Below are 24712 nucleotides of genomic sequence, written 5' to 3' on the forward strand. Positions count from 1 at the left end.
AAGTCCCCTCCTGGGCCCAATCCTCAACTGCAAGCCCAGCCACCATCCCGATCATCGACTTGACCGCATCACGCTCCTGTGCTGCAGCCTTCCATGAATCTCAGACTTGCCCAAGGTCAGTCTTGGGACAGCAGGGGCCCTGCCTGTGCACAGGGCTGCACACAGCCTCCTTGGTCACGGGCTGAACACACCAGCCCGTCACACCGAGCGGCACGGGCTGCTGTGAGATACCAGCAGGACTGGTGTGGTGAGGGCGATAACCAGGACACTAAGAATGAATGAGAGTAAGGCACAGGGCCACACCCCCCCACATGCATGTCACCCCCCCAAAACATGCATGTGTCACACACATCACACGTGTGCACACCGCACATGTGCATACCACGCCTGCACATGTGTACATGCCACACACGTGCACACCACACATGTGCACACACTCCACATATACTTGTACGCATGCACACAACACACACGTGGGAACAACACACACACGGACACACTGCACATGTGCACACATGCCACACCCATACACACACTCCACACGTGCATGCATACAGCACGTGTGCACACCACACACATGCACACGCATGTGTAGACACAACACACACACACAACACATGTGCATCAGCACACACATGCACCCACGTCACACAGATACACCAACACCACACGTGTGCACACACCCCACATGCAAGCACCAACACATGTGCACACACTCCACACAGGCATGCACACTCCACACACGTGTGCACACACCACACGCGCACACACAACATGCATGTACCAATATCACACGCGCACACACATGCATACACCCACACCACACATGTGTGCACCAATGTCACAAACATATGTACATGCTTGAGGGACACAGACAAAGCACCCAGGACACAACGCCAGCTGGGAATGCCTCTGGGAGACAGTAGGCATCTGAGGACCAGCGTGGGAGCAAGGCTTTCACTCCGTGACCTTTCAGTCTTTAAGATACTGAGTGCACATTAGCTATGCAAAAACAAATATGTTTAACTTGCAAAGCACCCAGAGATGCCCACTCTGGGAGTACCCAACCTTCCACCAGCCCCCTCATCACAAGCAACTACAAAAAACAACTGTGAAAGCTTGCTTTCTAAGCAGCCGGACAAGAAGGGCCAGGACCCCAAAGACAGCCCCACACCAGGGTCAGGCAGCCGGAACCAGGAGACTCAGGCCAAGATCCTGAGCACTGGCTTGTGGTTGTGTCTTCACAGCAGTCCCTGGAGTATCTGCCGACGACTGGGCAGCGCCGTACACAGGCCAGGATTCAGAAAGAACTGCCAAAAGCGAAAAACAATGCAGTCTAGAATTTGGTGCCTCACGTGCTAGGGAGACAAAACTGGATTTCAGGGTCTGCCAAGAAGAGGCATTCTGGGGAACACCAGGCCAAGGCGGGCTGGCTGCAGTCTGTGAGTGGGGGCACCCAGCACATCCAGCTGGGTAGATGGAATGAGACCCCACTGCACACCTCCAGCCCGCCGCCCTGGCCCTCTCAGGGGCAGCACTGCCCAGGGCCCCTCCAATGCGTTCACACAACGTCCACAACCCATGAGCAAGTGCCAGGAACCCCAGAACATAGCACGAGACAATTAAAAAAAAAACAAAACCATCTACAAAAAGACATTAGATACAGACCCACAGACCAAATGATAAAAAAGCCAATTTACAAAAGGACATTAGATCAGAAAATTAACAGACATCGACTTTAAAATAACAACTCTTACTATGTGCAAGAACTGTAGGTAACTAGATGGAGAATTTTGCCAGAAAGCTAGAATCAATAAAAAGCATTAACTCCTAGAAATAAAAAAAGGCAATAACTGAAATTATGAACTCAAAAGAATGATTTAGGGGAAGATTAAACAGAGCAAAGGGCTTTGTGGACTGGAAAATACTTCAATACAAAATATCCAGACGAAGCAGAACAAGGAAGAAGAAAGAGGAAAGACAGGGAACAGAATAAAAGACAAATGGAACACGTAGGGCTTGGAGAAGGCCGAGCATACGAACCTATGTGTAGCCAGAGCTCCAGAAGGAGAGAAGGTTGGGGTTCTGGGGAGATGGGGGCTGAGAAGTCCCCAGACTGAGCAAGGACATGACGCCCTGGAGGAGGGACGGTGATCTCCGACAGGAGAAAGTGTGGCACTGCAGGAGAGAGTAGATAGCACAGGAAGGACACAAACGTACAGATAAATATAAACACGGCTATCCGAAATAACAACAGTAGTAAGTCTAGTGGTGCTTAAAATGTGCACAAGGCCAGGCATGGTGACTTACGCCTGTCATCCCAGCACTTTGGGAGGATAAGGCGAGAGGATTGCCTAAGTCCAGGGGTTCAAGACAAGCCTGGGCTACCTGACGAGACTTTGTCTCTCCAATAATAATCACACACACAAAAAATTAGCCAGTTGTGGTAGTGCGCACCTGTAGTTTCACCAACTTGGGGGGCTAAGGCAGAAAGATCTTCTGAGTCCAGGAAGTCAAGGCTGTGGTAGCCATGATCATGGCTCTGTACTCCAGCCTGGGTGACAGAGTGAGACCTTGACTTGAAAAAGTAAAAAATCATCCAAGATAACTAGAACTGAAAGGAGGAAGTGTCAATGCTATGGTCACACTTGGAGACTTGAACACACCATACCTGTAGCCAACACAAGATAAAAGTAAATCTGAAAGAATACACAAGGTCTGTCTTACTTGTTGGTGCAGTTTGTTAGGTTGAGCAATGCAATGCCTTTTTAGTGCATGTGTAACATACAGAGGCATTAAGCAAATCCCAACAAACTTCACAGCCACACACTGGTCTGAGTACCTTCTATGACCACAGAGAATTTTATTTATAAATAATAACAAAAGAGATCACCAGAAAAAATCCAAAAAAAGTTGGAATTTAAGTCATATACAGCTATATAACCCAAGGGCCAAAGGGTAAAAAACAAACAAAAAAAGTCCACCACAATTCACCAGAAAAAATTTTATCTGAAAGATAATGAAAATATGACATATCAAAATGTGTTGGACAGAATTAAGCAGTGCTGATCGGGAAAGGGATAGTCCTACGTGTTTTATTTTAAAAGGCTGAGAAATTGATGATCTACAGATCTAGCTCAAAAGCTAGGCAAAGACCAGCAAATTAAACTCAAAGAAAGGAGAAACAAAGTGAAATAACATATATAAATACATACAAGACAAAAAATCGAGACGCTGGGTCTTTGAAAAGACGAATAAAATGGAAAAACTCTAGCAAGTCTGAATGAAGAAAAAAAAGAGACACAAATGAACCATTATCAAGAACACAGATTTTACTGAACAGGAATGGTAATCTTTGTTGTGAAGGGCCAGACAGTAAAGAGTTAAGGCTGTTTGAATAGTGTTTCTGTCATACACCCTATTTTGTTTTTGCTTTTTTGCTTTGTAAATACCAACCCTTAAAGATACACAAGAGGACCCCCCCCCCCCCAAAAAGAATTCTCTTTTGGAGGGCAGGCCCCTTGTAGTACAGCTTCCCTTGTTAGGTAAGTGTTCTAGGAACCCATTGGCATCAGTGGACCAGCTAGCGTTGTCGTGAGAGGCTGTGTTTGGCTTCAGTGATTTTTTTTTTTGGAGATTCTTTCAACACATTTGCCAATTTCATGATGATTTACGAGTGCACCTGTCTACACTGAGCTGAGTGTTCAGCAGTTTTTGACCAAAAGGAATGATCCCACCCTCCACCTTCCCTATTCACCTGCTCTTGTCCTGCCTTTTCTTTTGTTTCCCCAGATGAAAAACGTCCTCAAAGGGAAATATATTACCAACGTGGGAGAGGTGAAACAAAAAACAGCAGAACACTAAAAGGCATCAAAACTGACGAGTTTAAAAACTGTTTTGAGCAGTGAAAAAAGCGTATCGATAGGTGTACTATATCCAATGGAGAGTATTTTGAAGGTGACTGAAGTTTAAACATGCAAAAAGCAATACAAAAGTTTTTATAACTAGATTCTAGAGGTTTTTGGGTACCCCGTGTATACACCGCCCTTAGTTTGTGGGCTGTGTGGGTCATGGTATGCCAGTCAGAGTGGGTTCCCTTCCAGCTATAGACATTAACAAGATCTTAAGAGGGCACTGAAACAATTTCCTGCCAATACATCTAAACATCAGATGAAACTGACAAGTTGCTAAAAAAACACAACTTGCCAAAACAGACACAAAGAAGAAATAGAAAATCTGAAGTTCTTCTACAGTTATTAAAGGAAAATGAACCTAAGTAAATATTCCTCTGCAAATAACTCTAGAGCTAAATGACTTTACCTGTGAATTTTTTCAAATATTTCAGAAAGACATTATATACATTATACATTATATGTACCACTGTTTCAGATCTTTTTCCTTTTTTTTTTTTTTTTTTTTGAGTTGAAGTCCCACTCTGTTGCCCAGGCTGGAGTGTAGTAGCACAATCACAGCTCATTACAGTCTTGACCTCCTAGTCTCAGGCGATCTTCCTGCTTCAGCCTCCTGAGTAGCTGGGACTACAGACACGTGCCACCACACTCAGCTAATTTTTTTTTTTTTCATTTTTGTAGAGATGAGGTCTCACGACATTGTTCAGGCTGGTCTCAAACTCCTGGGCTCAAGTGATCCTCCTACCTCGGCCTCCCACAGTGCTAGGATTACAGGCTTGAGTCATTGCACCCAGCCCAGAACTTTTTTTTTTTAAGAAAAGAAGAATTCTCAATTCACTTTATGAAGGTAGATAACCTTGATATCAAAATATAGGGTTTACCACAGAGAAGAACTAGAGGGCAATCGATCTCTCTCATGAGCATGGGTGGTACAAATCCTAAAGCAACGATGTGCAAATCAGCAAAGCAAGAGCTCATCCCGCATGGCCATTAGCACTCCCAGAGCTGATCTAACCACGTGGCTCTTACCGCAGCCTCCAGCCCTGGTTCTGAATTCCTGCCTGCTCTGATTCTGGGGTTCTGGCATCTGCATGAGCTGTGTGTGGTAAAGGCAGCTGCTTCACAGGCTTCCCAGTGCTCCGCCTGGTGCTCAGGATGACTGACGGGTGGGAGTGGGGAGAAGGTCCTCTGCAGCACCGCTGGTGCTGGTGCTGGTGCTGGTGCTCCGGGCACAGGGTCTGGCCAGACAGCAGGGAGGCTCACCCGCAGCTGGACTCCCAGGACTCCACCTGCCTTTTCCGGCTGAGGCCGCCTTCCAGGAGATTAACACCGAGGGAGGACATCCCGCCTCAGAGAGCTGCTCAGAATGAGGAGGTAATATGAGCAAGTTGAACTCAGAGGAATGCAGAAGGATGCTCCGTCACAGCTAGGCTGAGTCTATTCCAAGAATACATCTTCGTTCTACTATCTGAAAAGGCAATCAATGTAACTAAGTGCATCCACAGAGTAGAAGGGAGGACCATGAGACCCTTTCAAACGTGCAGAGGAAAAGTTTTTGTAAAAATGTGACACTTGTATAAGAGGAAAAAAACCCTCTTGACCTAGGAAATGAAAGACATTTCCTCAATCTGATAAAATGCATTACAATAAGGTCTACAGCAAATATTCTACTTAAAGATGAAATACTGAAAGATTTTCTTCACTTTGGAAGTGAAACAGGGGTGTGTAAGATTTCTGACTGGTTCCATGAGGCAAGAAAGGATGTAAAAAAGGCTAAGCTTAGAAATAAAACTCATTGTGAGCAGGTGACGTGAATGTATACATTAAAATATCCAAAATAACCTTCAGGTAAACTATTAAATAAGTTAACTTAGCAAGGTGACCAGACTTTAAAATAAACCAATTTGTTTCTGTATATTACCAACAAACAACAAAAAAGAAAGTACTAAGTAATTTAAACAAAGACATGAATTTCTAGGAATAAATCTTTTAAAAGATGAGCAGGAAACTGCAAAACATCTCCAGAAAAAATGGAAAAAAGATGTAAATAAATGGAAGGACACACACGTCCGTGGACTGGAAGCCCCAATGCCATAAAGATGTCAGATGGCCCTGGGTCCATCTACAGAGTCAATGCAATCCCAACTGAATTCCAGCAGGCTTTGTGTGGCATTTGACAACCTAATTCTGAAAAGCATATGAAAATGCAAAACATCGCCAGGCAGGAAATCCAAATCTGAAAGATTTACACTACAGAGAAAATAAAGTATAACAGCACAGGGACAAATAGAGAGACCAGAACAGAAGAGAACAGAAGAGAGTTCAGATATAAATTCACATGTTTTACAGACACTTGGTGTACAACAAAGGGGACCCAGCAGTGCAGTGGTAGGAAAGACCAGCTTCTCCATAAAAACTTGTAGGTCAACTGGAAAGTTCTGTGGGGGAATGTGAATCTCGAGTCCAGGTCGCACCACATTCAACAGACATTTCTTGACACATACAGATTCAGAAGCCCTTAATAAGAAATCTTAGAGGCCAACATGGTGGCTCATGCCTGTAATCCCAGCACTTTGGGGGGCTGAGATGGGAGGAGCCCTTGAGCCCAGGAGTTCAAGACCAGGATGGGCAATATAGTGAGACCTTGTCTCTACCAAAAAAACATACAAAAATTAGCTGGGCATGGTGCTGCATGCCTATTTAAACAATTTCTTTTTAGATTAAAAAAAAAGAGACATCACAAGAGAGTCAGAATCTTGACTGTTAGAGGAGAAAAATACATAAAAGGAAGAGAGAAAGACTAGGAGAAACCCTGGGTTGTTGATTGGTTTTGGAACTATCGGGATGAACTCATGATTTCTAAATATATTAATTGCTAGCTCTGACTGCTCAAGGGTAATAAAAACAAAGACACTAGTAGCAATGAACAAACTCAGCACCAAGATCTAAATACCACTCCCCACCAAAAGGAAAAATGACTTATTTCAAGACTAGGGAACAGAAAGTATAAGATGAACTGGAATACACTGCTGAACAAGACAGTAAGAAAATGTTTTAAAACTCTACACAGGGAGTAAATAAATAATAGCAATAAATGAGGGGATAAAATAAATCAGTGGGGGATATGGGGGAAAAGTTCTTTCCCGTAACTAATAAATGTGGGAGTTGTGGGGTTAGAAATAATTATATTTGCACACATCAGAGTAGTAGATTATTCAGGCAAGAATTACCAACAAACACTAAACTATTTAGCAGCATCCTTGGTACTGCTAAAACAAAAACAAAAAAACAAAAGACCCCCCCCCCCAAAATAAAATGAATGGGTGAAAGGTTGATGATGCATAGATATTTACGTAGCCTCTTCTCACAAAGAGGAAGACAACCAAATCATGAGAGGTAACATCATCAATATTGGGCCAAACCAGTGTCAAATGACTCCTGATATGATGCACTGAGAAGGACACAATATAACTTCTGGGGAACTACAACCAAAACATACACCCTGACCCCAATCCTGAGGTAAAACCTGACAAACCCAAACTCAGGGATATTCCACAAAATAACTGAATCGTGCCCCTCAAAAGGCCAGTGTCATGAAAGACAAAGGTTAGAAAGTTATTCTGGAAAAAAGAGACTAAGGTGAACAGTCATATGATACAATGTGTGGTTCTGAATTGAATGCTGGATCAGGAAAGAAACCACTGCTATAAAGTGCAGTAATTAAAACAACTGGGGAAATGTAAACACAGACTGTAAATTATGTGATGGTTCTCTATTGAGAGGAAATTCCTTGAACTTTGAATACTGTACTGTGATTATTTAAGAGAATGTCCTTAGTTGTAAGAAAAGCTCAGTATTTTTACGTAAAGAGGTATCATATCTGCAACTTACTCTAAAATGGTTTAGAAAAAAACCTATATATGTTAAAAAGAAAAAGAACAGTAAAGCAAATATGGCAAAATCTTCTCGGTAAGTGAATTTGCGTGAAGGGTCTACAGGGGTTCTTTATACTTGCCTTATAACTTCTGTAAGTTTTAAATGATTTCAAAACAAAGTGGTTTGTTTTTTTTGTCTTGCTTTGTCTTGTTTTGTTTGAGTTGGAGTCTCACTCCTTTGCCCAGGTTGGAGTGCAGTGGCACACATGCTCACCACCACCCCAGCGTCGACATTCTGGGCTCCCGGCAATCCTTCTGCCTCAGCCTTCCAAGTAGCCAGAACTAGAGACACGTGCTACCATGCCCAGTTATTTTTTTAAAAATTTTATTGTAGAGACAAGGTCTCACCAAGTTGCCTGGGTTGATCTCAAACCTGGGGGCTCAGACAATGCGCTTGCCTTGACCTCCCAAAGTGCTGGGATTACAGGCTGAGCCACTGAGCTCGGCCGGCTTTTTGTTTTTGTTTTTTAATGACCATACAGGGGAACATCATAATGATCTTGAGTTGGGAAATTTTTCTTTAAATAGGACATAAAAACTGCTATTGTAAAAAAAATTAATATACTTCACATAAAAATTTTATCAAGAAAATGAAAAGCTGCATAGTGGGAGAAGATATTTACAACATGTGTCTGACAAAAGATGCCGACTCACAACATAGAGCGTGTTCAAAGTTGCAAATAAAAGACAAACAACTCACTCTGCCAAAAAGTGGAACAAAATATTTAAATAGGCACTTCACAAAGGATGCTATCCAGTGGTTAAATAAGCCTATGAAAAGGTGCTCATTACTCATTAGCGAAATTCATTTTAATACCACTATGAGAGACTCAACACAGCAAACTGCAGATGTTAAACAGTGTAACAGGCACAATGTCCAGCACCTACTAAAAAATTAATAGACAATTAAAGAACCACAAAAAAGTGATCCAAAATTAAGTCACTAAAAACAAACCAAAAATGACAAAACAATGGCATTAACAGACAAAGGCCTTAAACTGGCTATTATAAACATGATGAGTATTACAAAACAAAATAGGAACGCAATGAGGAGAGAAATGGAAAGTATATAAAAGAAATGGAACTGCAGAAAAGGTCTGTGAGCAGGAAGAAATCACAATAGAAATTATTCAATCTACAGCCTAGAGAGGAAAAAGTTTAAAAATTAATAAATAGAGCCTGAGTGACAAAAACATACATCTAATTGGAGTTCTGGGGGAAGGCCACAAAAGTATTTGAGTAACTAATGGTTAAAAAAATCCCAAATTTGATTTTTTAAAAAGCATAAATGCACAAGTCACAAAAGCTCAATAAAGCATAAACAGAATAAACACAAAGAAAACTACACAAATGCATATAATAGTCAAATTGCTGGAAACTAGAGATAAAAGCAGTTTGAAAAGAAGACACAATAAACATGGAGGAACATAGGTAAGAATGACAATGGTTTCCTGGGCAATACAAAAGACAAGAGTATGACATCTTCAAAGTAATAAAAGCAAAAATAACTGTCAATGTGGAATTCTATATCCAGCAAAAATATCTTTCAAAAAGGAGAGCAACAATAAATTATACACGAAAAACTGATGACTTCTATTAAATAAAAAGTACACCTCAATAAGGCAGATTTTTTTTTAAAAGGTGATATAGACAGTTTTATAATTGTTCAGAATTTATCACTAGACTAACACCAGGATTAAAAGAAATGTTAAAGGAAATTCTCAGACAGAAGGAAAATGAGACCAGATGGAAACTTTTATCTATATGAAGTATGAAGAGCTGGACAAGTAAATGTTTTTTGTGGGTTTTTTTAAACCAAGGTCTCACTCCATTACCAGGCTGGAGTGCAATGGCACAATCACAGCTCACCACAGCTTCAACCTCCTGGGCTCTGGCAATCCTCCTGCCTCAGCCTCCCAAGTAGCTGGAACATCAAGTACACACCACTATCCCTGTTAATTTTTTTTTTTTTTTTTTTGAGTCAGAGTCTTACTCCATCACCCAGGCTAGGGTGCAGTGGCATGCTCACGGCGACTGCAGCCTCCACTTGCCGGACTCAGGTGATCCTTCCACCTCAGTCTTCCAAGTAGCTGAAACCACAGGTATGCACCACCACGCCCGACTAATTTATTTGATTTATAGAGATAAGGTCTTGCCAAGTTGTCCAGGCTGGGCTTGAACCCCAGAGTTCAGGCAATCCTCTTGCCGCCACCTCCCTTGATGAGATTACAGGCATCAGCCACCAAGACTTGTGTATTTTTTTAAATTTTAACATTTTCTTTAAAGAAAAACTGAATTGGATATTCACATGAAAAACCTTGACCCATATCTTACACCTTGCTATGGTTTGAGTTTGTCTCCACCAAGACTCATGCTAAAATTTGATTCCCAATGGGGCAGCATTGGGAGGAGGAGCCTAGTGGAAGGTGTTGGGTCAGAGGGTTGGATCCTTCGTGAATGGCTTGGGTGCACTCACTCTTCATAGACTGGACTAATTCTCTCAGGAAGCTTCCCACAAGAATGGATTGTTATGTAGCTGGGATGTCCCTGGGGTTTTGCCTCTCTAAACATGTCTGCTTCCCTTCTGACATCTGCCACATGAATACAACATGAAAACCCTCACTCACCAGAAGCCAAGCAGATGCTGGTGTCATGCTTCTTGAACTTTCCAACCTGTGGAACCATGAGTTAAATAAGCCTCTTTTCTCCACAAATTACCTAATCTCATGTATTCTGTTACAGCCAAAAAAAAAAATTACTAAGACACAACTTAATCAAAAAATTGACTCAAAATGGGTCATGGACCTAAATATTAAAAACAAAGCTATAAATAAGCAGATATACAGATAGCAAATACATACATGAAAGATGTTTAACATCATTAGGCATTAAATAAATACAAATTAAAACCACTACAGACCTATGTTGGCTTAAAGGGAAAAAAAAGTACTGACGAGAACAAAGCGCAATTAGAACTTTCATACATCACCGGTTGCAAAATAAAATGACAGAAGCACTTTAGAAAACAGTTTGGAGTCGGGCTAGGTGGCTCAGTCTGTAATCCCACGCCTTTGGGAGGCTGAGGTGAGTGGATTGCCTGGGCCCGTGGGTTTGAGACCTGCCCGGGCAAATTGGCGAGGCCTCATCTCTACAATAAATCAAAAAATTAGCCGGGCGTGGTAGCGCGTGCCTGTAGTTCCAGCTACTCAGAAGGCTGAGGTGGAATGATCGCCGGAGCCCAGCAGGTCAAGGCTGCCCTGGCAGGGAGGGGCCACTGTACTCCAGTCTGGGCGAAAGAGTGAGACTCCAACTCAAAAAAAAACCAAAAAAACAGTTTGGGAAATTTCTATGAAGTTAAATATATGGGGGGACCCAAAAAAATGAAGTGTATTTATACAAAATTGTGCATTTATTCTTACATGTTTAAACCAGTCACCTTCAAAGTACTCTCCATCTGAAGCAATACGCCTATCAAGATTATTTTTCCACTGCTCAAAACAGCCTTTGAGCTCATCAATTTTAATGCCTTTCAGTGCTTCTGCCATTTTTGCTTCACCTCTTCCACGTTGGCAAAATGTTTCCCTTTGAGGACTTTTTTCATCAGGGGAAACAGATAGGTAAGAACAGCGAGCACAGGTGTCAAGCTGCTTTTGGTCAAAAGCTGCTGAACACTCAGCACAGTGTGAGCAGGTACATTGTCATGGCGGAATAACCAGTCACCTGTTTGTCACAACTCAGACATTTCTTCTGCAAGTTGTGACAAAACATTCTCAAAACTTCCAGATAAAAACCAATGGGTTTTACCTAGCAGGGGAAGCCTGTACTACTAGGAGCCTGTTCTCCAAAAGATAATTCCCGTATTTTTGGGGTCTCCCCCTTAACTTACCACATGACCTGAAATCCTACTCCTAGGTTGGCTCAATATTAATAAAAACTTAAGTGCATACAAAAACATGTATACAAATGTTTACAGCAGCTTAATTCATAATTACTAAAAACTTCATGTTCTTTAATTGTGGTGTAGCCACACGGTGGAATGCTACTTGCTCAGCAATAAAAAAGAATGAAATGTTAATAGACACAACATGAATGACTCTCAAATGCGTTCAGATTCAAGCAGCCATGGACTGCACAGGATTCCGCCTATATGACAGAAAGCAGATTAGTGGCTGCCAGAAGTTAGGGGGAGGGGGAAAAAATGACCACAAAGGGGCAGATTGAGTTTGGAGGGACAAAATTATTCGGCATCTGATTGTGGAGGTGATTACATAACTATCTGCATTAAACTCAGAGAACCTATACATCAAAGGGTGAATTTTACTGTACATAAATGTTTAAAATGACTAAACATGGCAAAAAAGGATAACTGACAGTTTATAGTAAAAATTACAACATATTATAAGGCTTATAAAACACGAAAAAGTAAAATACATGGCAACATTTGCACAGAGTATATATGAAAATGTACTGTTTTAAGAGTCTTAAATTATATATGAGGGGCACAGCATAATCGAAGAAGTAGACTGAAATAAGTTATAGATGTAATATAAACTCTAGAGCAATTGCTAAACACCTGAAGAAAAAGGAGATATAAACAGTAAGTCAACAGGGAGCTAACTAGGAACACTAGAAAATATTCAATTTAAAAAAGTGCAGAAGGAAAAAGAGAAAAGAACAAATAAACAACAGCAAGATGGTAGACTTAAACCTAACGCCACTGAAAATTACATCAAATGTAAATGGTCTAAAGACTCCAAACAAAAGGCAGATTGTCAGACTGCATAAAAATGCAAATCCCAACCATATGCCATCTCTAGGAAATGTGCTTGAAGACATAGGTGGGTTAAAAGTAAAAGAATGGGAAGAGCCAACACCATGCAAATACTAAATCTAAGAAAGCTGGGGTGCTATGTGAATATCAAAGTAGACTTCAGAGATGGATAAATGCCATGAAAGACAGAAATTACCATGACTGGAACAAGATGAAAGAGAAAATCTAAACGGTTCTATGTTTAAAGTAATATTGGTAATTAAAGTCAATTTTATTTGGTAAGAATCCTGGTAATTACAGCAAATTGGTAATTAACAGCCTTTCCACAATTAGCAACTGCAACAAACTCCAGGACCAAGTGGCTACATTGGTAAACAATTCTATCAACACTTAAGAAAGAAATACCTTCAAACTTACACAAACTCTTTCAAAAGATAAAGGAGGAGGGAACATAAGGCTAGTATTATGCTGATACCAAAGTCATACAAAGACATTACATGAAAATTACGGATCAATACCCTTCATGAACACCGATGCAAAATTCCTTGAGAAAATGTTAGCAAACTGAATCCGGCAAGATATAAGCACTATACTACAAAATGACCAAGCAAGGTGAAGCCCAGGAATACAAGGATAGTTCAACATCTAAGCAGTAACTGCTGGAATACACCACATTAATAAAATTAAGCTGGAAACCCACATAATTGCTTGGATAGATGGAAATTTCCATAAACTGGTAAAGGGCATTGATGTACAACCTACAGCCAACATCACACTTGCTGAAAAAAGACTGAAAGCTTTCCCCCTGAAACCAAGAACATGGCAAAAAGATCTGTATGTCCTCACAGTTTCCACTCACCCTAGGGTAGAGATTCAGAACTAAAAGGCTTGCAAATTGGGGAAAGGAAGCAGTAAAACTGTCTTTATTCATAAACAACATGGTGATGTATGTAGGACATTTCCTAGGAAATTTGCAGAAAGCTACTAGAACTGATCACTAAGTGCAGCAAAGTTGAAGAATACAAGATCAACATACCAAAAAATTCATTTTATTCCCACATACTAACAACAAGCAATTGGAAAAGGAAATTATAAACAATATAATTCACAAGCACACCAAACTAAACAACATATGCTAAAGGAAAGATATGTGCAAAAATAATAATAATAATAGGTAGCACCAGCAATCTTACTGCTAGATATATGGCCAAATATATGACAATACATGTCCACAAAAACTTGTACATGAATGTTAACAGCCACTTTATTCACAGTATCAAAAAGTGAAAACACCCTAAATGTCTATCAACTAATGCAATGGAAAATAAAAAGTGGTATAGTCACAAATGGGATTTTTATTGAGCAAGAAAAAAATGAAGTCCTGGCATATTCTTCAACATGGATGACCCTTGATGCCAAATGAAAGCTAATCACACAAAAGACCTTATGCCATATGATTCCATTTATCTGAAGTGCCCAGAACAGGCAAATCTGTAAAGAAAGTAGACTAAGAATTGTCTAGAGCTGGGAAGGATGTGAGGGAGACAGAAACAACTACTAAATGGTATGAGGTTTCTTTTGAGGGTGATAAAAATGTTCTAAAAATAGATTATGGTGACAAATGAATAGTTCTGAATATGCTAAAAATTATACACTGGATTATATACTTTAATGGGGGAATAGTATGGCATGAGAATTGTATCTTGAAAAAAATTGCTGCATATATGAATAACATCAAAATAGTAACAGCCGGGGGAAATCACAGCTGAGAGAAACTGACACATATACCATGTTCATGGATTTGACTTATTACTGCTGAGAGGTCAGTTCTACTCAAACTGATCTATAGATTAGATGCACTACTGATCAAGAGTTTAGCAACCTTTTGTTAGAAATCAACAAACAGCAAAGGGTTGGAATAGCAAAACAATTTGTATAAGAAAAATGAAGTTAGAGGACTCACACCATCTGACTTCAAGACTTATTGAAAGCTCCAGTAACCCATATAGTAGAACATTTGGCATAAGCATGGATGCATAGATCAATGGAACAGAAGAGAGTCCAGAAATAGACCAGCATCTACACAGTCAATGGATTCTTGTCAAAGGTGTGAAGGTAATTCAGTGGGGACATGGTGCTGGAACAATGAGACATCCACATGGAAAAAGATGAACATTTCCCTTACCTGATGCCTTATGCAAAAACAAATTAAAAATGAACCATCCACCAAAACACAAGAGCACAAATTAAAAAGACTTCTAAAAGAAAACACATATTCACACACAAGCTCTGAGTTTTAGACAGAGATTTCTTGAACAGGCCACAGAAAGCACCAGCCATAAAATAAAACATTAATAAATTGATCTTCAACAAAATTTAAAACTTCTGGTCTTTGAGAGACACCATTAAGATAACAAAAAAGCAGGTCAGCCTAGGAGGAAATATTTGCAACACACACATATTTAACCAAGGACTTCTTTGCAAACTATATAAAATACTCTTTAAAATGTCTAATTTATGCCAGGTGCAGTGGCTCAAGCCTATAATCCCAGCATTTTGGGAGGTGGAGGCGCGAGGACTGCCTGAGCCGAGGGGTTCAAGACGAGCCTGGGCAACTTGGTAAGAACCTGTCTCTACAATAAAAAAAAGATAGCCAGACATGATAGTGTACGCCTGTGAGATCGAGGTTGTGGTGGCTGTGAGCAAGCCACTGAGCTCCAGCCTGGCCAACAGAATGAGACTCCAACTCAAGAAAAAAAAAAAAAAAGAAGAAAAATGTCTTTTTTTTTTAGTCAAGGGCTTATTCTGTTGCCTAGGCTGGAGTGCAGTGGCATGATCACAGCTCACTGCAGTCTCAATCTCCTGGTCTCAGGCAATCCTCTCACACAGCTGGGACTACGGGTACTTACCTGCCTGGCAATTTTTTTTTTTTGTAGAGAAAAGGTCTCCCTATGTTACCCAGGCTGGTCTTGAACTCCTGGACTCATGCAATCTTCCCATCTTGGCCTCCCAAAGTGCTGTGATCACAGGCAAGAGCCACCACACCCAGCCCAAACCTAATTTTTTTAGATAGGCAAAAGATTTATAAAAACATGTACCAGTAGAAGTTTTAAAGTTCAGTATATCCCCTACATATGAACCTTTAAGCTGCAAACTTTCAAAGAAGCAAACATGTGTTTGCATGTCCAATCACGTCAGTTAGTTCATGTGTCTGATGTTCGGTCACATGTGTACATCCTCTATAAGTGGTTGTGCTTTTGTATACTTTACTGTACAGGACTGTATACAGTATAGCAGTGCAGTATCTTTATTTCAAGCCCATGATGTCCAGAAGCAAGAGTAAAAGCGGTGTTGATGTAGCTGGTATTATATATCCGATTGTGTTACTTGGGCACCTAGGCTGACTTTGTTGGACTTACTAACAGACTGGATTAATGAACGTGCTCTCGGGATGGAACTTGTTTGTATATAGGGCACTTACTGTATGGTTAGTAAACATGTGAAAACATGTTCCACATGACTGACCATCAGGGAAATGCACGTTGAAACCGCAGTGGGGTGTCACCACGCTACACCTACAGGAATGGCTAGGATGGGAAGCCTAACGGGTAATGTGTTGTGAGGATGTGGCGGGCCTGATGGGATCTGGTGGGAGCGAGACCTTGTTCAGCCTCCTGGGGGGACTACATGGCAGTTGGAAGTTAAACCATACATGCACCATTTGACTCAGCAATTCCACTCCTACTTAAATAAATGAAAACAGGCATCCACACAGTAGATATGGACAGCAGCGTGACTGCAAAGAGCCCCATCCTGTAGGCAGCCCAAGTGGCCATCCACAGCCACACCGTGGAAGAATATCCAGCAACGGAAAGGAATGAAATACCAGCACATGCAACTATAGGGCAAATCTCAAAATAGGATAGGCAAAGACAAAGGTGATACGTGTGCTGTGTGACCTCATTTAGAGAGATTTGGCAAAAAGCCATAGGTCAGTGACTGCATGGGGCCAGGGTGGGCAGGATGACCCAGCATGCAGGACACCAAGGAAACACTTTAAGGGAGGATATATGTTTTGTTTTGTTTTTTTGAGCTAGGTTCTCACTCAGTTGCCCAGGCTGCTGGAGTACAGTGGCATGACCAAGACTACCACAGCCTAAGCCTCCTGGGCTCAGGTGATCCTTCCCCCTCAGCCTTCCAAGTAGCTGGAATACAGGCATGTGCCACCACACCTGGCTAATTGTTTTATTTTTGTAGAGAGAAGGTCTTGCTATGTTGCCTAGGCTAGTCTCGAACTTCTGAGTTCAAGTGATCCTTCCACCTCAGATTCCCAAAGTGCTGGGATTACAGCCACCATGCCCAGCTCACAATGGTGGTAATTGATTGTATACCAAATTCATTGACCTGCACATTTGCAGTGGGTGCGTTTTATTGTACATAAATGCTTTAATAAGCAAAAAACAGGGAAGGAGAAAGCAACAACTGATACGCACAGCAACGTGGAAGAGTCTCGCACGCCTGACACTCATGAAAGCAGGACTCCATTTAAGTGACGTTCCACAACAGGTGAGACTTATCTGAAGGATGTCCATGGCTGTCTGGGGCCAGGCGAGTGAGGAAATACCCACAAAGGGCCCCAGAGCCTTCAGAGCGATGGAAACAGACTTGGGGTAGTGATGGCCTGTGCCTCAACTCAGATGGGTCCATTTTACTTCATGGGAATTACATCTCAACAAAGTGTGTGCTGGCATGTGCCGGTAGTCCCAGCTGTTCAGGAGGCTGAGGTGGAAAGATCACCAGGGCCCAGGAGGTGAAGGTTGCGGTGAGTTGTGACTGTGCAACTGCACTACAGCCTGGGTGACAGAGTGAAAGCCCCAACTCAAAAAAACAAAAGTGATGAGAAGTAGGAGAAATCTCAGGGTGTTAGGGTTTGAGGGTTCAAGGAGGTTGCAGAACTGTGTGCTCTGCACCTACTCAAGGACCAGAGAGGTCACTGCTAGAGGCATCCACAGATGACTGAGGGACAGATGGGGTGTCCATTGGCCCCCAGAGCAGCACCTGAAGATGCTGGCCACTTGTTTACATTGTCCTCCGTGGCTCTACCTCTCCCTTACCTTCCCAGAGGGGAAAGGGGAAGGTGGCACCTCCTTTTCCTGTCCGGAGCTGACAGGGTTTTGGCTATCTAAAGCAGAGGGAACCCCTCATCTCTCAGCAGACACAGCGCTCCCCAGCCTGCCCACCTCTGTTGGGGACTTCCTCTTGGCCCCACCCTAACCAGGCCAGGGACAAAAGCACCCTCTGCTCCCTGGAGCCCCCAGGGGATGGTTGCACTCTGGCAGTGTGGACATGTCTCCACCCACATCCAGAGGCAGTGAGGGTGAGGTCTGTATACCCAGCAATCCCTGGTCCAGCCTCTCTTTCCCTTCTCTCTGGGAAGACCAAGTGACAGTCCTGAATTTTGGGATGCTGAGAGGAGTGGCCTCTGCCCGGCACCCCTGCTCGCTGACTGGGCAGGAGAATCTTCTGGATGAGTGCTGTGCTGTGAGGAGCCAGTGGCTACAGGCCAGACTACATGAGATGGTAGTCCTGCAGGACACACTGGTGCTGTGGCCCGGGGCCAGAAGCAGCCCGCCAGAGTCGGGATGCTCTCTGGGGAAGAGTTGGGGTCAACTCTGACCTTGTGGCTCCTGCTGAGAAAGGTGGAACCTAGAGCAACCTCTGCCAAGGCCCCCTTCTCCCAGACTCCTAGGATCCCGATGTGTAGAGCCGGGACAGGTGTCACACTGCATGCCGGGACCACCACCCTGAGCCATGTCTGTCCAGCGTGAAGCCTATGCCAGATGGAGGCTCTCACCAGCCCTGGGCAACTCCAGCTTTCCCTAGGTTTGCCCTGAGCTTCCGTTGCCCTGTGCGGCCCGACTCTGAACTTGTCAGTTAATGTCTGATGCCCCACCTGCACAGCAGCAGGAGGCCATGGGCCAACCCTGGAGAGCTGGTGGCCCCAGATGAGACTGGGATGTAAAAACCAGGGCCACCAACTCACAGGCTGCACAGTCCCGAGGCCAGACTCCTCCCTCCCAGGAAAGGGTTAACATGGAAGCTCATGGTTGGTGTAAACACAGAGGTGCCTCTGTCTCGCCAGCCTCAGAGAGCAGCATCTGCCAGCCTCCATTAAACATCTGCCCTCCGGAGTCACTGCTGAGGGTGCGAAAGAGCGGCCGGAGAGGCCCCGTCAGGCACAGGAGGCAGCACGGGTGCCACGGCCCCACCCTTTGGAGCCCAGCACGGCGCCATGCCTCCTCCCACGGCGCCCTGTCATCACCTCCACATCCCTCAACCTCAGTGGCCTGCCCCACCGCAGGTGCCACTTCGACTGGACGATGATGGCCACGCAACCACGATGAGACAGTCAGGACCCCCACATTGTGCCCTTATGGTGAGGGCGGCAGCCATGCCCATCTCAATTCACAGATCTGGGATCCGGATGTGCCTGGGGAACTTATGGACAAATGGAGACCACAGGAGCAGACCCCTGACCACAGCCAGGGTCCCTCAGCCCCCCCACATAGCATCCCACGGCGCTGCTGAGAACTCCTCCAGGACTGCTGCCCTGGCGGAAGCAGCCTCTGGCTTCCGGAGATGTTGCAGGACATGCAGACGCCCACCCAGCCCGGAGACTCCCCGGAGGTCAAGCAAGGAAGGGCTTCCCAGGGCCCCAGTGGAAACCCAGCCATACACTGTGGGGGAAGGAAAGGGGATGGGGTGAAGAAGAAGAAGAGGAGGGGTTGCTCAGGTCACCGCACAGCCACGTCCTTGGTTTTCTCCGCCTGAGCCAGCAGCTCCCTGCCCTCTTGAGGCCCTGGCCCCGACATGCTCCATGTCAAGGGGCTGGAGGCAGATGTTTCACAATCCCGAGCTCAGGATGTGATGCCCTGACATGTGTGTGGGAGGTGGGTATGCGTGTATGCACGCTGCTCCCAGAGGGCTTCCCCATGGCCTAGAGGAACCACGCCCTGTGTCTTCCCTTCTGATGATAAAACGCTTTTTCTTTCACCCTGGGCACTGCCCACAGAGCCAGGAAAGAGGAAGCTATCCTGCCTGCTGCTGGAGGGACGGCCCGAGTCCCGGGAGGAAAGGCCCTGTGTGAGTGGGCAGAGGCGGGTGGTGGGCAGCAGAGAGCTGTAGCCAGCGCCCGCCGCGGGGCAGAGACAGGTGGCCTCAGGGAGGGGCTGGACATGCCAGCAGCCCCGTGTCCCAGGCACGCACCCTCCCGGTGGTGTTGCTCTTGCTCCTAACTGCAGCAAATTGGAAACAGCCTAAATGCGCTTCCATAGAAGACCGGATAAATCAAATGTGGCCGCTCTGTCTGAGAGATGAGGAGATAGGGCTGGGGGGGAGTGAGGAAGGCAGAGACTGAATAGATCAGCCCCAGGCTCTGTGGGGGTCAGAAGGCAGACAACTTTATCTGTAATGTGTTGGTTTATTTCAAAACAAGGGTTAAGTAGACAGAACCAGCCACTCACAGCTCTCACTGGAGGCTGGGAACGGCTACAAGTGCTGCTGCCCACTGTGGGCACTGGGTCCAAGACCCTGGAAGATCATTCAGGCCCACCTCTCATTTGAAGGGTAGGGAAACTGAGGCCAGAAAGGGGGATTCAACATGGGGGCCCTCAGCATTCATATGAGCCCTGGCGGCTGTTGAGAGGCCCAGCCTCAGCAGCCTCCTGACCCCACCATTTGAAGACAGCTCCTTGCTCAAGTCCAGCAGGTGGTGGCTCCCCAGCAGGTGTGAGGATGCTCCCCACGAGCCCAGGGTCCAGAAACCAGCACCCTGGAGGACAGCTTCACACCCAGGGGCAGCCCCTCCCCACGCCTGTCGCCCCACGGCACCACCGTCCCACACACCCAGTGATGCCAGTGACGTCACAGCCGGTAACCTAGATTTAACCAAGAAACCACACACCCCCTTTCTCTGCCCCACTTATGGGCTTGCCGAAGAGAAAACCCAGACTAGCATCCACGGCCAAACAGCGTGGCAAGCCTGGCCACCAGTCTCCTGCTTCCCAGCAGGCAAGCCCATCACCGGCACCCCTGCAAAGACAGGGTCTCCCTCATGAGAAGCCCCTGCAGGAACACAGCCTCAGGGGTCCCCGCCCTCAGCCCCTGCAGAGCTCAGCACCTCATCTGAGCCCTGGCGGCTGTTGAGAGGCCCAGGCTCAGCAGCCTCCTGACCCCACCATGCACCTGGCTCTCTGTAGAGCCTCTTCATGGCCACTGTCCCGTTGGCTTCCTGAACACCCATCGAGGCAGATGGGCTGTCCCCATCTGGGGTGGCGAGGGCTTCCGCTAACCCAGCACCAAAGATTCATCGCACAGGCTGCCAAACTCCACCTTATTCCAGCAATCCTGACACCCTGCCCTGTCCTCACTGTCCCAAGCACATCATGGCCCAAGGTCAAGCTAGACCAGTGGTGGGTTGTGCAGGGGCGACCCCAGAGAGATGTATGGAGACCAGGGTCTATTTCCAGCTTTGTGAGGCAAAGCCCTGACCTGTCCACAGAGCCCCATCCAGACACAGCTATGGGGTGAGGGGGTCCTCAGGGACTATACAGGTGCCCAGCCCACCTGGGGGTCTCCCCAGTACCAAAGCCCCTTCCCCACAGGGATCCAAAGCCTTAGAGTCCCTGGGTGGGTCTCAGGAACCCTCCCCAGCTGCCTCTGGCCCTTCTCCTGCCCCATGGGTCACAGTCAGCTGGGCAGAAGAAAGTGCACACAGGGCAGATTCCCCAGAGGCCTCACTGCACGGGAACATACGCTTATATCCCGCACACCCTCCACAGTAGGCTGGAACCCCGTGTTCTCTACCCTCTGGAAGGGACAATTCAGTGGCTGGCACATTTCAGGAAAAATCAAGCCCTCCCCCCTACTACTAAAAGAAAGCAAAAGCTCAGTCCTCAGAGGTCCGTGAGTGAGTTTTCTACAGAAGTTGTGCAAACACAGTAATGAACATTCAAATAAAGTACAGAGTTCTAGGCAGAAAACCACACACCCTGAGGCCCTGGAGGAGGGCAGTGGCCTCCCCCACAGGCCAAGAGGGTGTTGAGCCAGCCAGAGTGGAGGCCAGACCCCACTGGCCAGTCTGTGGTCGCCACTGCTGCAGAGGAACCCAGCCATCCTCAGGTCCCGAGCTGATCGGCGCTCCCAGTTCCCTCTACCCCCACCAGCATGGATGGACCAGACTTAGGAAGGGAGAGTGTTCCATCAGCACAAGGACATGAAGACAGTCCTACACTGCCCCTCAGGGCCAGCCACCCGCCCACTGTTGGCACTGTGCAGCTGGGTCTGGGCCCCCACACACAGGCCCTGCATGCAAATCAGTGCAGGCGGCCAGCCCAGGCGCATAGCCGGGTTGCGGGGGACACCCGGTCCTGTGCCCCAGCTACAGGACTCTGCCCAGCAAATCCTGAGCAGTGTCCAGGGCCTGTAACTCAGGATCCAAAATTAGGACATCTCGGGTTTACAGGTCCCAAAAGGGGGAGCAGTCCTCCCTTGAACAATAAGAACTTGGGGGGCACTCATTCAGCACAGCGGGCACTTCCTGGCCTGTCTTCTAGTGCTGGACCTGAGGAGGGGGCTCTCCGGCCACAGAGAATCAGAGGGAAGGTGAAACCTCACAGGGTGAGGCAGAGATTAAAGGGGGAGGAGGCAGGACCTCTTGGGTGCCACAGATGGTGCTGGGCATTTCACAGACAGGAAACTGAGGCCCTGAGCAGGCACAGACCGGCCTGTGAGCCCAGGGGCAAGTGTCTGGGCCACTGGGCCCTCGGGATCCTCATCTATCCAGTGGATGACAGGACCCTTCCTACAGGCTACACTGCAGTCTCTAGCACAGTCCTCGAGGTCTCTTATGTCACCCAGGATCAAACTGAGTTCCTTGGCCAGTGGAGCTCACGCCACCTCCTCCAGGTTGGGCAGAGGGCTCTTCCGGCCCGCCAGCAACTCCCCTTGCTGTCCCAGCCCCCCGCTCACCCGCTCACCCAGTCAGGCTGCGAGCACCACACAGGCCCACGGGTCCCCATGCCCTCAGTGGCCGATGGCAGAAGTGGCGTGGGGCCGGGCCCGCCACGCGTTACCTGCGTAGCTGCCCGTGGCCTTGATGTACATCTGGCCGTACTGCTCCTCCACCATGGTGTCATAGGCCTCGTCGTCCTCCTCATCCTCCTCGTTGTGGTATGAGGTGGGGCTGTCGGTGGTGGGCAGGCTGCTGGCCCCCGGACTGGTCCGCTCCCCCTGGGGGTAGGGCACCTGCTGGATGCTGGGGATGAGGGTGGCCAGGCCAGGCACCCCATAGTAGGAGACGCGGGGCAGTTTGAGAGGGGTCGCGCCCACCGCCACCGCGGCCCCCGCGCCCGCCACCACGCCGTCCCGGGGCCCTGTCTCCAGCGGGCGCTTGGGGGCCAGGCCTGAGCCAGTGGCCGGCAGCAGCTCCATGGCTTCATGCTTGACACGGGTCAGCAGTGGGATGGGCACCGAGGGCGACACGACATAGGGGGCGGCAGCGGCGGCTGGCTGCAGCTGGTTGCAGGGGCTCTGGGGCTCGGAGCTGGCGTCCTCCATCACGGCGGTCTGCGAGTCGCAGTGGGGCGAGCTCACCTTGAACATGAGGTCTGTGCCGCGCTCGACGATGTGCTGGATCTGCAGGAAGCCGGCCGTGTACATGACCACGAGCTGCTCGCTGGCCGTCATGGTGAGCCGGCCCGTGTAGCAGAAGGACAAGATCTGCTGGAAGCAAGCAGGCGGCACGGAGCCCGGCAGCTCGAACGCACTCTTGCTGTTGCCGCTGAACAGGTCCCGGAAGTAGAGGCTGCTGGCGGCCAGTACCGCCCGATGGGCCTTGAAGGCCTGGCCCTTGACCACGATGGACACATCGCAGTAGAGGCCCAGCAGGCGCTGCTCATTCAGGCAGCCCAGCACGGTGTTACCGAAGTTGGGGATCTCGATGTGCAGCACCTGAGACATGGCGGGCGACGGGCGGCAGGCCTCAGATTCTCAGCGCGGGGCGGCCCGAGCGGGGCACATCTGCGGGCGGGAGACACTGAGGTCAGGTCCCCAGTCGTCAGGGAGGCGCCCTCCTTGCGCCCCTCCCCCTGCCCCACCGAGACAATGCACAGAAAAGGGGCCAGTCTCCCTGTCGGGACCCTGGGCCAGAGACACAGAAGGCACGGCTGTGGGGACCCCAGCCAGCTGCAGGGCGTCCACAGGAGCCCCAGGAGCTCCTAGAGACCCCCTCTCAGCAGGAGACAGGGCGAGGCCTGAGCCCACAGGACAGGACGGACTACAGTGTGGAGGGTTGTGTCTAGGCAGGGTCAACAGCAACTCCTCTCCCCAGGAAAAAGTTCTCGGTCCACAGAGGAGTCCTTGGCAGCCAGCCTTCCCCGGGAGGGGCTGAACCCAGGAGGAAGGTCTCTCTCTTGAGGTGTTCAGTTTCTGGCTTGTTTTCCCTCCTCCCTCAAGCAGCCTGGCAGGTCGCCCTTAGGGGAGCAGGCAAGCTGCCCCCTCGTCCTCCAGCCTCCCTGGCAGGTAGGGAGGGGCTGGGGGCGCCAGAGAAGTGAGCAGAAGCTGGAAGAACTCGCCCGGCATCCGCGCCTTCACCTCCTCTGGCGGAGAGACCTTCCTAAGCATCGCTCGACCTCCTGCTCCCAGGCTCGACCAGACCGGTCCCAGAGCCCCAACCAGGCGCCCCGCTGCCAGAGCGGGAGTTGGGCACCTGGCGCAGCCCCGCTTGCAGGCACCCTCCCTCTCAAACCCACTCCAAGCACGGGCCAGTCCCTGCTGGCTCAGCCCCAGCCCAGGTGACGAAGGGGTCCCATCCCTGGCTGGGCTGCCCAGTACCCAGGGGGCTGGGAGGTGGGGCACGCAGCGGCTGTTTATCTGCTGCCGACTGGGAAGGGGGGCGGGGGTGGCTGGAGCGGGCTCCAGCCCAACTCTGCAGGGCCGCACAAAGGGCCGCTGTGTCCCGCGGGAGGAAAGTGCAGGCGGCCGCAGAGGCGCCGGGGAGGAGGGCGGAGCCACCCCGCGCCAGGAGTTGGGCAGGT

The 24712-nt window shown here is 47.4% G+C and overlaps 1 protein-coding gene across 3 annotated transcripts in view; it reads right to left on the reverse strand.

Annotated features, from left to right (window-relative positions):
• The window catches only part of NACC2 (NACC family member 2), a 40520-nt gene extending 16167 nt beyond the window's left edge, over positions 1 to 24353 (reverse strand). For 2 of the 3 annotated variants that reach the window (XM_021718855.1, XM_021718856.1), the window contains exon 1: positions 22751 to 23705. In XM_021718855.1, coding sequence (XP_021574530.1) covers positions 22751 to 23636 — 886 coding nt within the window. In that variant the 5' untranslated portion in view covers positions 23637 to 23705. Of the gene's footprint in view, positions 1 to 22750; positions 23706 to 24269 lie in introns of those variants that run through there. The other variant, XM_008070660.1, reaches the window with a different exon arrangement.
• Between the last annotated feature and the right edge of the window lie 359 nt (positions 24354 to 24712).

This window comes from Carlito syrichta, unplaced genomic scaffold (genome assembly GCF_000164805.1).
Source record: "Carlito syrichta isolate Samal-C Ts95f unplaced genomic scaffold, Tarsius_syrichta-2.0.1 Scaffold313900, whole genome shotgun sequence".
Taxonomy (NCBI): Eukaryota; Metazoa; Chordata; class Mammalia; order Primates; family Tarsiidae; genus Carlito; species Carlito syrichta.